We start from the raw sequence: 13030 nt of genomic DNA on the forward strand, positions 1-13030 counted from the left end.
TTATTCTTGTTTCTCAGCTGCTTACTGGCGACAACTACAATTCTTGGAGTCGATCCATGAAGATTGCTCTCAGGGCAAAGAACAAATTAGGGTTTATTGATGGTAGTCTGCTTTTGGCTCCAAGTTCATCTAACCCTACGCGTGATGCTTGGCTCCGTTGCAACGACATGGTGTTTTCTTGGATCTTGAATTCCGTCTCCAAGAATATTGCAGCAAGCTGTATTTACATTGATACGACTGCTGCACTATAGGCATATATCAAAGAACGGTTCTCATAGTCGAATGGGCAACGGATCTTTCAACTTCAGAAGGAGATTTCATCTTTGCTTCAAGGAGACATGTATGTAAGTGATTACTACACTCAGTTGAAAACACTATGGGATGAATTGTCAAATTTTAGACCATTATTAAATTGTGGCTCTGGTCCGAATTAATTGTGGAGTATTGACAAAAGCTTTAGAATACCAACAACAAGAGTATGTGATGAGATTTTTAATGGGGCTTAGTGATACATTTTCGAATGTTAGGGCCCAAATTATGTTGCTAGATCCTATGCCACCAACAAAGTCTTCTCTTTAATTTTACAAGAAGAACACCATCGTAGCCTTCATGTTTTGAGACCTTCCAATTTGGAGTCCGTTGTTCTTGCTTCTATTGCTCTTGATTCTCAAAAGTCTGGTCCAAGATTTAAGTCTTCTTTCCAGAAATTGAAGCCTATTTGTAGTCATTGTGGACTGACAGGACACACAAAAGAAAAATGTTACAAACTACATGGGTATCCTCCTGGCTACAAGAATACTAAACCTATAATCAATTCTATTGATGATTTCACAAGAGCCACTTGGGTATATTTAATGAAAACTAAATCTGAAACTAGAGCCAAACTCATTTCTTACATTGCTCTTGTAGAAACACAGTTTAGTTCTAAGGTGAAAATTATTAGGAGTGATAATGGTTTAGAGTTTGATATGTCTTCCTATTTTTCTACAAAAGGCATCATTCATCAAACGAGTTGTGTAGCCACTTCTTAACAGAATGGGGTAGTAGAAAGAAAACTTAGGCATTTACTAGAAGTTGCACGTGCCCTACGGTTTCAAGCTCATTTACCTCTTTGTTTCTGGGGGGATTGTGTTTTAACAGTAGCCTATATCATAAATAGATTACCTACTCCTGTTCTTTCTAACAAAAGTCCTTATGAACTTCTTTTTTCTCACAAGCCCAATTATTCCATTTTAAAAGAGTTTGGTTGCTTATTCTATGCTAGCACTCTTGTTTCTCAAAGATCAAAATTTGATTCTAGAGCTAGGAAGTGTATTTTTCTGGTCTATCCCTTTGGTGTCAAAGGATACAAATTGTATGATTTACACTCCAAATCTGTTTTTCTGTCTAGGGATGTCATATTTTATGAACATCTATTTCCATACAAAAACAGAAACAATCTTTCTTTAGATCCTGAATCAGTTTCCTTAGATTCTTTTGTAATATCCACCTCTCCTTCTAATACATCTGAAGTTTGTAATCCCATTAATATTGCAGAAAATTCCCACTTACCTGTTGTGACCAATACACCTGCTTCACATCCCATTATTGATACAGAAAATTCAGATCTTAATATTTCAGATTTTGTACCTATTGATCAGTCCCAACAAATTTCAAATTCTAATATTCCTATTGAATAATCATTTTGTTAGAAGGTCTACTAGAATCAAACACCCACCACAATATTTGCAGCAATATCATTGTGATTTAATCACTTCTTCTTCATCAAACTCTGATTCTCCCATTGCTATAGGTTCTCCCAAGGTAAGTACTCCTCATTCTTTGTCTACTTATCTCTCTTATAACAAGCTTTCTTCCACACATCTGGCTTTCACGATTAACCTTTCATCTCATTTTGAACCTAAATTCTATCATCAAGCTATTAAATTTCCTCATTGGCAAGAGGCCATGACAGCAAAATTATCTACTCTTGAAAAAAATCATACATGGGTTCTCACTGACGTGCCTCCTGATAAACATCTCATTGATTGTAAATGGGTGTATAAAATTAAATATAAATCAGATGGAACCATTGAACGTTATAAAGCTAGGCTTGTAGCTAAAGGATACACTCAACAAGAGGGGTTGGATTTTATTGATACTTTTTCTCCTGTGGCCAAGTTTACAAGTGTCCGCTATTTACTAGTTGTTGCCTCTTCTCAGAATTGATATTTACATCAATTAGATGTAAATAATGCATTTTTGTACGGAAATTTGGATAGGGAGGTGTATATGACTTTACCTCAAGGGTATGGCAATAAAGGGGAGACTTGGGTATGCAAGTTAACTAAGTCATTACATGGCTTAAAACAAGCATCAAGGCAATGGTATTGTAAGCTCACTAACTGCCTTTTACAACATGGTTTTAAACAGTCTATGTGTGACGATTCCTTATTCACTAAAGTTTTTGGTTCGATTTTTCTTGCCCTTTTGGTATATGTTGATGATGTGATTGTGGCCAGTAATGATCTTAAAGCTGTCCAAGACATAAAATCCATTCTCCATAGTACATTTCAAATTAAAGATCTTGGAGATCTTAAATATTTCCTTGGATTAGAAGTGGCCAGAACTTCTAAAGGAATTTCACTTTGTCAAAGACATTATGCCTTGGAAATCTTGGCTGATTCTGGTTTCCTTGGCTGTAAACCAGCCAAAGTTCCAATGAGTTCTAATCTACGATTGACAAAAATTAATTCTACACTATTGGAAGATCCAACAGTTTATAGAAGATTGGTGGGGAGGTTGCTCTACTTGACAATAACAAGGCCTGATTTGGCATATTCCGTACAAACTCTAAGTCAGTTCATGGATAAACCTGCTCAAACACACTTGGATACTGCACATCATGTCTTAAGATACCTCAAGGGCACACCTGGTCAGGGCATTTTTCTGTCATCTTCTTCTTGTCTACATCTGAAGGCTTTTTCAGATTCTGACTAGGCAACTTGTCCAGACACTAGAAAATCAGTGACTGGATTTTGTGTATTTTTGGGTGACTCTTTGATTTCTTAGAAATCAAAGAAGCAGAATATTGTTTCTAGATCTTCAGCTGAAGCTAAATATAGTGCATTGGCTTCTACTGCTTGTGAATTAACTTGGTTAATTGCTTTGCTTCAAGATTTTGGGATTATTCATGATTATCCAGCATTATTATTTTGTGATAGTAAAGCTGCAATTCACATAGCAACAAACCCTATTTTTCACGAGAGAACTAAGCACATAGAAATTGATTATCACTTGGTTCAAAAGAAGATACAGTCTAGTGTGCTCAAAACTCTACATTTTAGCTCTCAACATCAGCTAGCTGATACATTCACCAAAGCCTTACCTCTCAGTCAATTTCTCTATCTTCTTTCCAAGATGGGTGTTCTTGACATTCACACTCCATCTTGAGGGGGAGTATTGAACTATGTAAATAGTTATTGTAAAATAGTTAGTTTTACAGATCCTTAATTGTAAATATAGTTTTATTGTTGCACGTGTGTTGCACATGTATTCCTTTCATGTTGTATATATAGTTAGTAGATTACTCTGTAATTTCTTACCCAGAACAGTTTTATACATAATACAGAAGTTAAACTTTCTTCTCCATTCGTGCTCTTAATTCTCCTTGATCATTATTGAATTTCTTGATCATTATTGAATTTCTTGATCATTCTTGAGTTTGTTGAGCAATTCGGGTGATTGAATCAACCCAGTTTAATTTTCCTATAGTAAGCATGGCCACTTCTCTGTTACGTTGAGCGTCTCATGATTTTTCTTTTACTCCTGCTTTCTGAAAGAGCCATGCAGGTTTATGATTTTATTTCCCAAAAGGCCCTTTGATGGTTACATATTGGGCATGATTTTTTATCTACTGTGCGTGGGCTTTGTTTGAAGTATAAAACATTATATGGAAAATATTTTGGGGTTTAAATTAAATTACTAAATATTTTACAACTAATTCAATAGTAAATAATAAGATTTTAATTTTATTCTAAATGCTATAAAACCGATTTAAGTCTATCTAGTTTTTCTGCTGTTTATATTATTTAGGTTTGATATAATTATTTTATTAAGATGTAAATTGTAAGTGTAGATTGGCTATTATAATTCAGAAACCGTTGAAACATTTTAAACGAACTGATTTCGTATGAGTTTTATGTTTAAACTACATTCACTGTACTTTTCAAAAACTATGTTAACGATTTTTAATGAACTTTATTTTATTGTATTAAAAGACTCATGTATTATTTTTAATTAGATTGTGTTTGGTATTTTTAAATTAGGCATGATCTTTTTCGGATAAAAACATTAGTCATAAACTTGATTTCACAGAAAATATTTAAAGACTTTAATTATATTACTTAGTATTAATTATACAATTTAATTTTGATAGTAAATTGTAAGTATTTAATCTTTCATTTTAAACACTTTAAGCCTATTATTTGAAATAAACCTTATAAGGTTTTAAACTATATATTATTAGTAGTTTGCATTGATTTTTAATATAAGTATTATTAAAATATTTTATGAACTACTATTGTTTAAGAAACTCTCGATTTCCTACTATGTTATATGTTAGCAGTATTAAATCGTCATTTCAATAATAGTTATTAGAGATATGAGTCTTAAATATGATTGAGTTAGTTTTCGAAATGAATTTAAGTTTGTTTTGCCATATTTTATAAAATTAGATTATAATAAGTTAATAATATACTTTGAATGACGATAGTATTTATTAGATTTCTAACACCTAAATAATTATCAAAGCTATTTTTTGTGGTATGAATTTAGGTAAATAGAGAGTTTTAGCTAGTCTTTTTAAAAGTTTAGTAACGCTAAGTGTTCTGTATAGGTGACTATTGACTCTCGTTTAGCACGATTGTGGAAATATTCAAAATAGCTAAAATGTAACGCCCCGTTCCCGAGGGTCCGGAGAGTTAACTCATGTCACCTAAAAATCATTTCCATCCACATAGTACATACTCTTATTTTTCTCTATTGTACAAAATACTCATTAATTCACATCAAATACTCCAGTATAATTATTCTAAGACAATACAAAGTCCTAATATAAATATCAACCTCCCAACAAATCAAATCATCAGAGCACAACAAGCTTACTGAATAAAAATCCTCAATACGCATATAAACCTTATATGCTCAAACCACCATTCTTAACTCCTCTCACCCATGCTCTATATTCTTGATCCTCAACTGGAACATTCAAATCATCTGAAAAATATTGTGGAGATAAGGGGTGAGTTATCAACTACTCAGTAGGCAGAGAACATATACTAGTATGTAAACATGAGCCATTTTTAGAAAGTTTGGTATGCAGAAACAAGACATTTCATTTTCATATGCACATCTCAGAACGTATTATCAGAAAAATCAGAGCGACTTTTCAATCTTTTCATATTCATAAACCATCTTCATATTCAAAACCATTTTCATATTCAAAAACGCTTTGGCATAACATAACTGCACATCTTCATCTTATTATATCATATCGTATCGTATCATATCATGTCATATACCATGTTTAACCCCTGTGGTAGGGTTGTGCTATCCCCGGTGGCCAAACCAAGCAGTATCATGTTGTGAAACTTCCCCTTTTCAATCTCGGAGCCCCAAGTGTGTACACAGGAAAGAACACATATAAGACCACTTTGTTTCCAAAGTTGATGCACTCATATGATATCATGTTGGTACCAAACATATCACGTGAACCAGTATTATCATATCAGAACCATATTCAGAATCAGAATAAAAACAGATAAGTATGCCAAAGGTTTTTCATATCCATATCATATCAAACCACGTGCTGAACATATTCATATCATTTCCATTTAATCATAAACAAACCAAATCATTTTTATATCAAATGTACAAAAAAACGAACGAACGTGTTTGCCAACAATGTCGTTTCACTTTATAATCATGTACTGGTGAATGATATTTGTTCCACTTTTGAACGTTGTACCATTAATTAGCTTTAATTTGTTCGATCCCTTGATCAGTATTTGCATTGCATTAGCTAAAAAGAACAAACAAATAATTGCCAGTTTCCACTCCCCGCGATTTGTGGTAATTATAGCTAACTTTTTTTGTTTTTTTTTATTAATTCCATACAAGTTTTTCTTATACCTAATTTGGATAGCGGAAGATGAATTCTTATTTCTAAAGAGTTAAATGCGAAATCTTATATAATTCTTTTGTTTGGCAGCATTAATGTATAATATGCTTTTTGCATTAGATCGAATTAAGATTTCTAAAATATGAATTAAGCTCCAAAAACTGCCGTTTTCTTTCTTTTTAAAAGGAAAAACCCTCTAGTACTTATTATGGGTGGCTAGCTATCTCCCTAAAATTAAAAAAAAAAAATGATCACCAATCCTTTTGGGATGATGATCCGATCGAGCAACCCAAGGCCTATTGGGTTAGAAGGGGTACTGGTCCAACCAACTCTGCACTTGTATAGTTCATCTATCTCGAGGATGGAATTCCTGCCCAAACTATGGATAAGAATAGCTTTCCCATTTCAAGGATATATATATACGGCAAACTAGTTAACGTATTTGTGTTAGTAATAAATCAAATAGTGCAGAACCAGATTGAAAGCTAATGGACATGGTGATGAGATGGACCAATGAGTACTTTCTGAAATCTACAAGACGCCGAACCACCGCAAGATTTTAGGGAAAATGCATGTAGGGGACTGTTAAGGACTAAGGAGAAACCATGCAGTTTGTACTTAGTTTGAATACGAGATTTCCTCCTTGCATGATTGCATCGAGAACTAATTAACTGCATGCTGAATTAAACAAACAGGATTTTCTTGAACATGAGCAAACTACTTGAACTGATGTCACTATTACTTGGTTTGCAACCTTGTAAATTGCATGGTTGTAACAATGTTATACTTGAACTGGACTCCCTTTTGATAGTTAACTGGTTGAAGGAAGGTCACTGTAATGTTTGGTATTTGGAAGATTTTTGGGAGGAGATTTGCAGTATTCTAAGGGACTTAAATGTGTGGTTTCAAAATGTTTTTAGAGAGGGAAACATTGCAGCAGACTGGCTTGCCTTATTGGGTAGTAGAGGTTGCACTGATGTATTTTCAACTGAAAATATTCCCCATTTGCTAAAAGGCATCTTGCGAATGGACCGAAGTGGCTTACCGAATTTGAGACTTTGCTCTTGACGTTGTTACATGGTCTTTACACAGGTTTGTTTGGTTTTTTGTGCTTGGTATTATTCTTTCATATTCTTATGCAATAAGTTTGGAAATGAGGTTATGTTATTGGAATGTCTTGTGACTACGGTATTTCTCCGTCACAAGTGAGGATTTATTTAATAAAGTCTAGGCGTTGGCTAGTTTAAATATATATATATATATATATGAGTTTATACAAAAAAATAAAAAGAGAGAGAGAGAGAGAGTGTGTGTGTAATAACCGGGCTCTAAGCCCAGCCCTGATGAAGCTAGTTGAAGCACGAAGCCCAGCCCACGAGCACAAGTGGAGGGACGGACGGCGTCGTTTGGGTGAGTTTCCCTTTCTGCTGCACTGTTTTTCTTCCCCACGATTTCTCCCCTCTGCACCTCATTTCTGCACATCACACTACCGTGCGCACCAACCCATAACCCCATAATCCTAACAGTTGATCTTCATCTCTTACCACGCTCAAGAATCAGTTTGGCTCACTTCGGCAGACATTGCAATCGGATCCTCTCATCCGTTTTTTTTTTTCATCCTCTTCTCCATACCTTCACCGTGCGCTCAACTCAAGCTTTTGGAACTCCAATTTATTTTTTTTTCTCTTTTCACTGTAGTGTCGTTCGGTCTCTTGAACAAGGTTTGGTAATTTCTTTTTCCTTCAATCCGGATTTGTCACTTTCTTTTTCCTGTTTGACTGGTTTTAATCGCACGGCTTATCTCCTTTTGGTGCTGCTGGGTTTTGATCACACGCACACACTCAGATTCTCAAACTTTCCTTGTGCAGGTCACTTTCTCTTTCACTAGAGATTTCTGTGAATATTTTTGGACGTGAATTTGCAGTGACCCATTCAAAGCAGTTTGGAGTTTGGGATTTTTTTTTCTCTTGGGGTAAGTTCCCCGAAGCTTTTAGTAGCTTTTGAAAGATAGGTTTGGACTGTGAAATGTAATAGAGTTACTGTTTTAATGGTGGTTGAGTGTGATGGAATTTTTATGTTGAGGAGTATGATTTTTGGATGGATTTGTGAGACTGTTTTGGACTATTATTTGAGACTTTTTGGTGTAAAATGATGGGTATTTTGGAACTAGTTGTATTGAACTTTTGTGCAAGTTTTGAATTGTTGAATGATTAGAGTGTGCACTGAAATTGTTTTATTCGAAAGTTGGAAGTGAAGTTTGGGTTGGATTATGTTTTAATTATTGGAGTTGCTGTGGTTGGTTTTGGAAATAATTATAGTTGGTTGGTGTTAATAGAAAGTGGTGGCTGTTTTAGGTTTTAAATGCGAATGATTTGAAGGGAGAGTTGTTCAGGTTTAATTGTTAGATAGTTATGGAGCTGTGAAGTGACTGTTTTGATTTATTACTCAATAAATAGCAGTCTACTAGATTGATTATTAAATGTTGGATATATGTTATTTTTGTTTAGGTGGTGTTACTATTAGAGTTCCGGCTCAAGGTGTTGATAATACGAAGAAGTCAGGTAAGCGGGGTTCATATACTAGTTTTGCATAAAAGAAATAAAATGAGGTTGATCTTGAAAAATAAGTATGTTTGTTTTGAAAAGAAATGATCTGAAAATAACTTCAGATGTTTATTCTGCATATGCATAAATTCAATATAAGAGAAAGTGTTTTCTGTCATGACTGGTGTAAACATGAGCTAGTTTTGTGCACTTTATTTCTAAACTATGTAAAAGAGCGAATATGAAAATCTAGAAGTTTTGTTATGAACAAATGAGAATGTTTTGTTTATGTTTATCTCGAACATGTGAAATGATCTGAAGCTTTTCAGTATTTTGTTTTTAAATGATGTGTCATCTGAAAACCTTGGCATGAAGTTCTGATTCTGCATATGATTGTAATCGGATTTTCGATGAAATCTGTTCTGTTTCTGTTAAGGCCCAGCCACAGGTATAATGGTGGTTTATAACCCTACCACGGGGGTGAAACATAGAATATGGCCCAGCCACGGGTATAATGGTGGTTTATAACCCTACCACGGGGGTGAAACATGGAATATGGCCCAGCCATGGGTATAATGGTGGTTTATAATCCTACCACGAGGGTTAAACATGGTATTGTCCCGATGTGATATTAAACGATGATATGATTATAATGTTTCAGTTTAGAAATGCCAACGGATTCTCTTTTTGGAATAAGTTTATTTTTTTAAAAATTTCGCTCTAATGTTTTTGTACAAGTTTTGTTTCTGCATTCTGAAAGTAAATGTTTTGTTCTGCTTATCAAATGTTATAAATGCTCATATTTACATGCTAGTATATGCTCTCTGCTTGCTGAGTTGTTGATAACTCACCCCGTTAATCTTCATAATATTTTAGATGACATCGATGGTTCAGCTGAGGATCAGTATTAGAGTCTATGGAGAAGATTAGCAGTGATTTGTTGTTGGGTATCTCATGATATTAGTGTTGGTGCCGGAGGTTAATTATTTTCTTAAGTTTGCTTCAATGGATTTAGACAGTTTATGGAGACTTATATTAATGTTATATTATTTCTAGTTGTTATTTGAGACATGAAGAAGAGTTGATTTTATTTGGATTGTTGGATTGAATATTGGATAAATGAGTTTATATGGTTTATTTAATTGAAGTATTTACGTTTGATTTGAGATTTGGGAAAATATATATATTCTTGAATTTTGGAAGTACTCTAGCCTTGTTAGAGTTGATTATCAGGTTATATGAGTTAACTCTCCGGACTCTCGGAGACGGGGCGTTACAGAGAGGCAGTTTCAAACTAATTTCAAAACCGGGCTCCATCTGTATTTTGTAGTCATTTTCCTTTACTGGGTCAAAGTTAGAGGTCGTGAAGTTGAACTTGGGAAACTGATGCCGGTCATGAAATGGTCAGGGGTTATCAATATTTCAATCTTGAAGCAGCTAGCCTACATACGTAGACTCGTCTGTTGAAAGTGCAAGGTGATCATAATCCAGTAACGACGGGACCGATGGGGTGGGTTGGGTAGGTATTTTTTTCTTATTTATGTCCATTCAAATTACCCATGCAACGTCCACGCATGCATCCGCAAAATCATAATGTCAAGAGCACTAATATGTAGATCAACACAATATAATATATAAGATTCATCTACTCATTGCAAAAAATTAAGGCAACAGAATTTCACAAAATGTAGTAAATGCAGCCATTGGTTTCTTGCAGCTAACTGGCCGTTCACATGACAAATTATATATAGAACGAAGATATGCATCCATGCAGATCAGCAGGATCCAAGATCATGACAAATTTTCTTTTACACGTTGATGGCATCGTTTGCTGGACGTTTCGTTAACCTGCAGCGTCTCAAGAATTTGAACAACTTCCTAATCATCCAAAATAAAAAGTGAATTACGTGAATCGCGCCAAGAACCTGTTGCAGTAAAAGCAAGATTCCTTGTAATACGGTGGTAATCAGTGAATAGTCTTGAAAATAAGTCGGGTTCACCATTTTCACTGCCCTGATATAGGCCACTACCACGGAATAAATTGCAATAAACATGGTTAAGGTCAGAAACCATATAAAGCCCTTGCTTCTAAGTGGAAATCCACTAGTGACCAAAAGCACAACGGTTAGAGCTGCAACAAAAGAGGTGGTGTTGAAAGACAAGAAATAAATATATGTTTCGGAATAAGATAGAATTGCTGTGCCGGCTGCACACATCGAAGAATTACACCCGAAAGTACCATTTGTCGTGTCTTGTTGCCAAACACCACCTGGTGGGTTGATCCCAGCTTGGAAAGTCATGGTTGCAATCACAGTAGCCACCAACATCAACGTGCCTCGAGTCTCGTCGACCCAATTTCCCTGATACTGCAAATGTTTAGCCCATACACACAAATAAAAGTAACTCCACCATTTCCTAAACCTTGATTGAGCCGACTGTTCACCAGTAAAGGATTGAGTTGGTTCATGTGTTTCCGAAGGCAGTACTAGTGTTGGTAGTGGAGGAGAATTTAGATCTTTGGATCTTTTAACACCGGCTGCCTTCAGAATGTCTTGGATTTTATGACATTTGAATTCTCCATGACAAGCTGCCTCTGAGACGTCCAAGGCTGTGTTACCAATCCTATTCATGTCATTGGCCTTTCTTTTTATTTCTGGTATTGAAAGCAAGTATTTTATGGTCTGCACAAGTACAACCGATCGTTTCATCCAATTCTATACTGCATAAAGCCTAATAGTTCACAGGCAAACCCAAATAAATTCAATTCAAATATACGGAATGGTTGTTAAATTGTTGGCTTATATATTTACTGGCTAACACTAGGAATCAAAAAACAAGAGAGAGGGGAGGCAAATTTGCACAGTGGATTGTTATGGAAAATCACTAGTTGTTTGCTGAAAAAAACGAAAGGAAAACTTTAAGGTTTCAACTGCAAAGTCGATACGGATCAACGGCAAACAAAAAGATTGTTAACATACCTTCGTCTGCCCGAGCATCGTAGCTAAGTGCAATATGGAGTTACCATCATCGTCTTTGGAGTTGACGAAATCATCATTAGTAGAGGATTCCACCAACAGTTTCAGAGCATCCAAACTATTATATTGAACACACAAATGTAAAATGTTGTATCCGTCGAGATTCACCAGAAAGATTGTTTGTGGTTGGGCAGTAAGCAATTCTTTAATTACATCTATGTGTCCTCTCATTGCGGCTAAGTGGAGAGGGATTCTCTCTTCTTGATCAGGAACTAAGCAGATGTCTGCGTTTGCTTGCAACAATGCTTTCACAACCTGGGTGTGTCCCTCTGCACAGGCCAAGTGAAGGGCAGTTCGGCCTAATGAGTCCACTTTTTCCGCACGTTTGGGTTTTCTGCTTAAAAGAGCATTCGTAAAATGAAGGTGGCCAAGCAAAGCTGCAATGTGTAAGGGGGTTTCGGTGAAGGATGTGAGGGAGATTTTGTGAAGAATGAGTCTATCCCTTTGCACCAAAGTGTTCAAGGTGCTTACGCACCCATCAAATGAGGCTTCATAGAGTGCGACTGTATTATCTGCCTTACCATGACTTGTATCCATCGTAGAAATAAGTTCAAGCCTTTGGTATTAATATGTCAAAACTTAAGAAATTTCAGCAAAGAGATTATGGGCTTACTAGAGATCGGTGCTTTCCATTCCCCTTGTGAATTAGTAGGAAAGACTTAACCTTTAGAGCAACCACGTCGGGGCAGTATAGGAAGAAAACGAAGGGGGAAGAATCGCGCGTGATGATGATGATCGATCCACAGAGCTAGCTAGTGATTATTCTCTGATAATAAGCCGCTTGCTCAGCACAAATAAATATACAAAAGTCCAACACAATTTATCTTAAATTAATTATTAATATAATCTATTACTTTTTCAATTTTTACTATTATTTATAAACTAATTCAAACCATTGTATCACGCGTCAACACTTAAATGCAACCTAAAACTTTGGAACCCATAAAATTCCCGGAGAAGACCGAGGACGGAAGGGGGCCAATCTTCCACAAGTGGATTTGATTAAATGATAATTTGTTCGTTAATATATTTTGTTTTATTTTTTAAAATTTTTTTAATAAAAGTGACTATTAATATATTGATAAAAAAATATAATTACTACTTAAGGTTGCCAAGCGGTGCGGCATAGTAGCAGCACCCTAGATGAATGGTCCACCCATTTTTTTCCTCACTAAATTGAGGGAAAAAAGAAGAGGAAAAACAAACTGATCAAAAGGAACTCATATCTTGTCTCTGTTTCTCGAAAGTCTCTCACATATTCTCCCGGGCAGGAATTTGAAGCCACCAATTAT

At 35.4% G+C, this 13030-nt stretch overlaps 1 protein-coding gene across 1 annotated transcript; it reads right to left on the minus strand.

Moving 5' to 3' along the window:
* Positions 1 to 10415: 10415 nt before the first annotated feature.
* LOC108998632 (ankyrin repeat-containing protein ITN1-like) lies at positions 10416 to 12498 on the minus strand. Its single transcript, XM_018975242.2, has 2 exons — positions 11682 to 12498; positions 10416 to 11384 (listed from the first exon to the last, which is right to left on the minus strand). Exons 1-2 carry the CDS (start codon positions 12273 to 12275, stop codon positions 10512 to 10514), a joined length of 1467 nt encoding a protein of 488 aa, XP_018830787.2. The 5' UTR covers positions 12276 to 12498; the 3' UTR covers positions 10416 to 10511.
* Positions 12499 to 13030: the final 532 nt, after the last annotated feature.

This window comes from Juglans regia, chromosome 1 (assembly GCF_001411555.2).
Source record: "Juglans regia cultivar Chandler chromosome 1, Walnut 2.0, whole genome shotgun sequence".
NCBI lineage: Eukaryota > Viridiplantae > Streptophyta > Magnoliopsida > Fagales > Juglandaceae > Juglans > Juglans regia.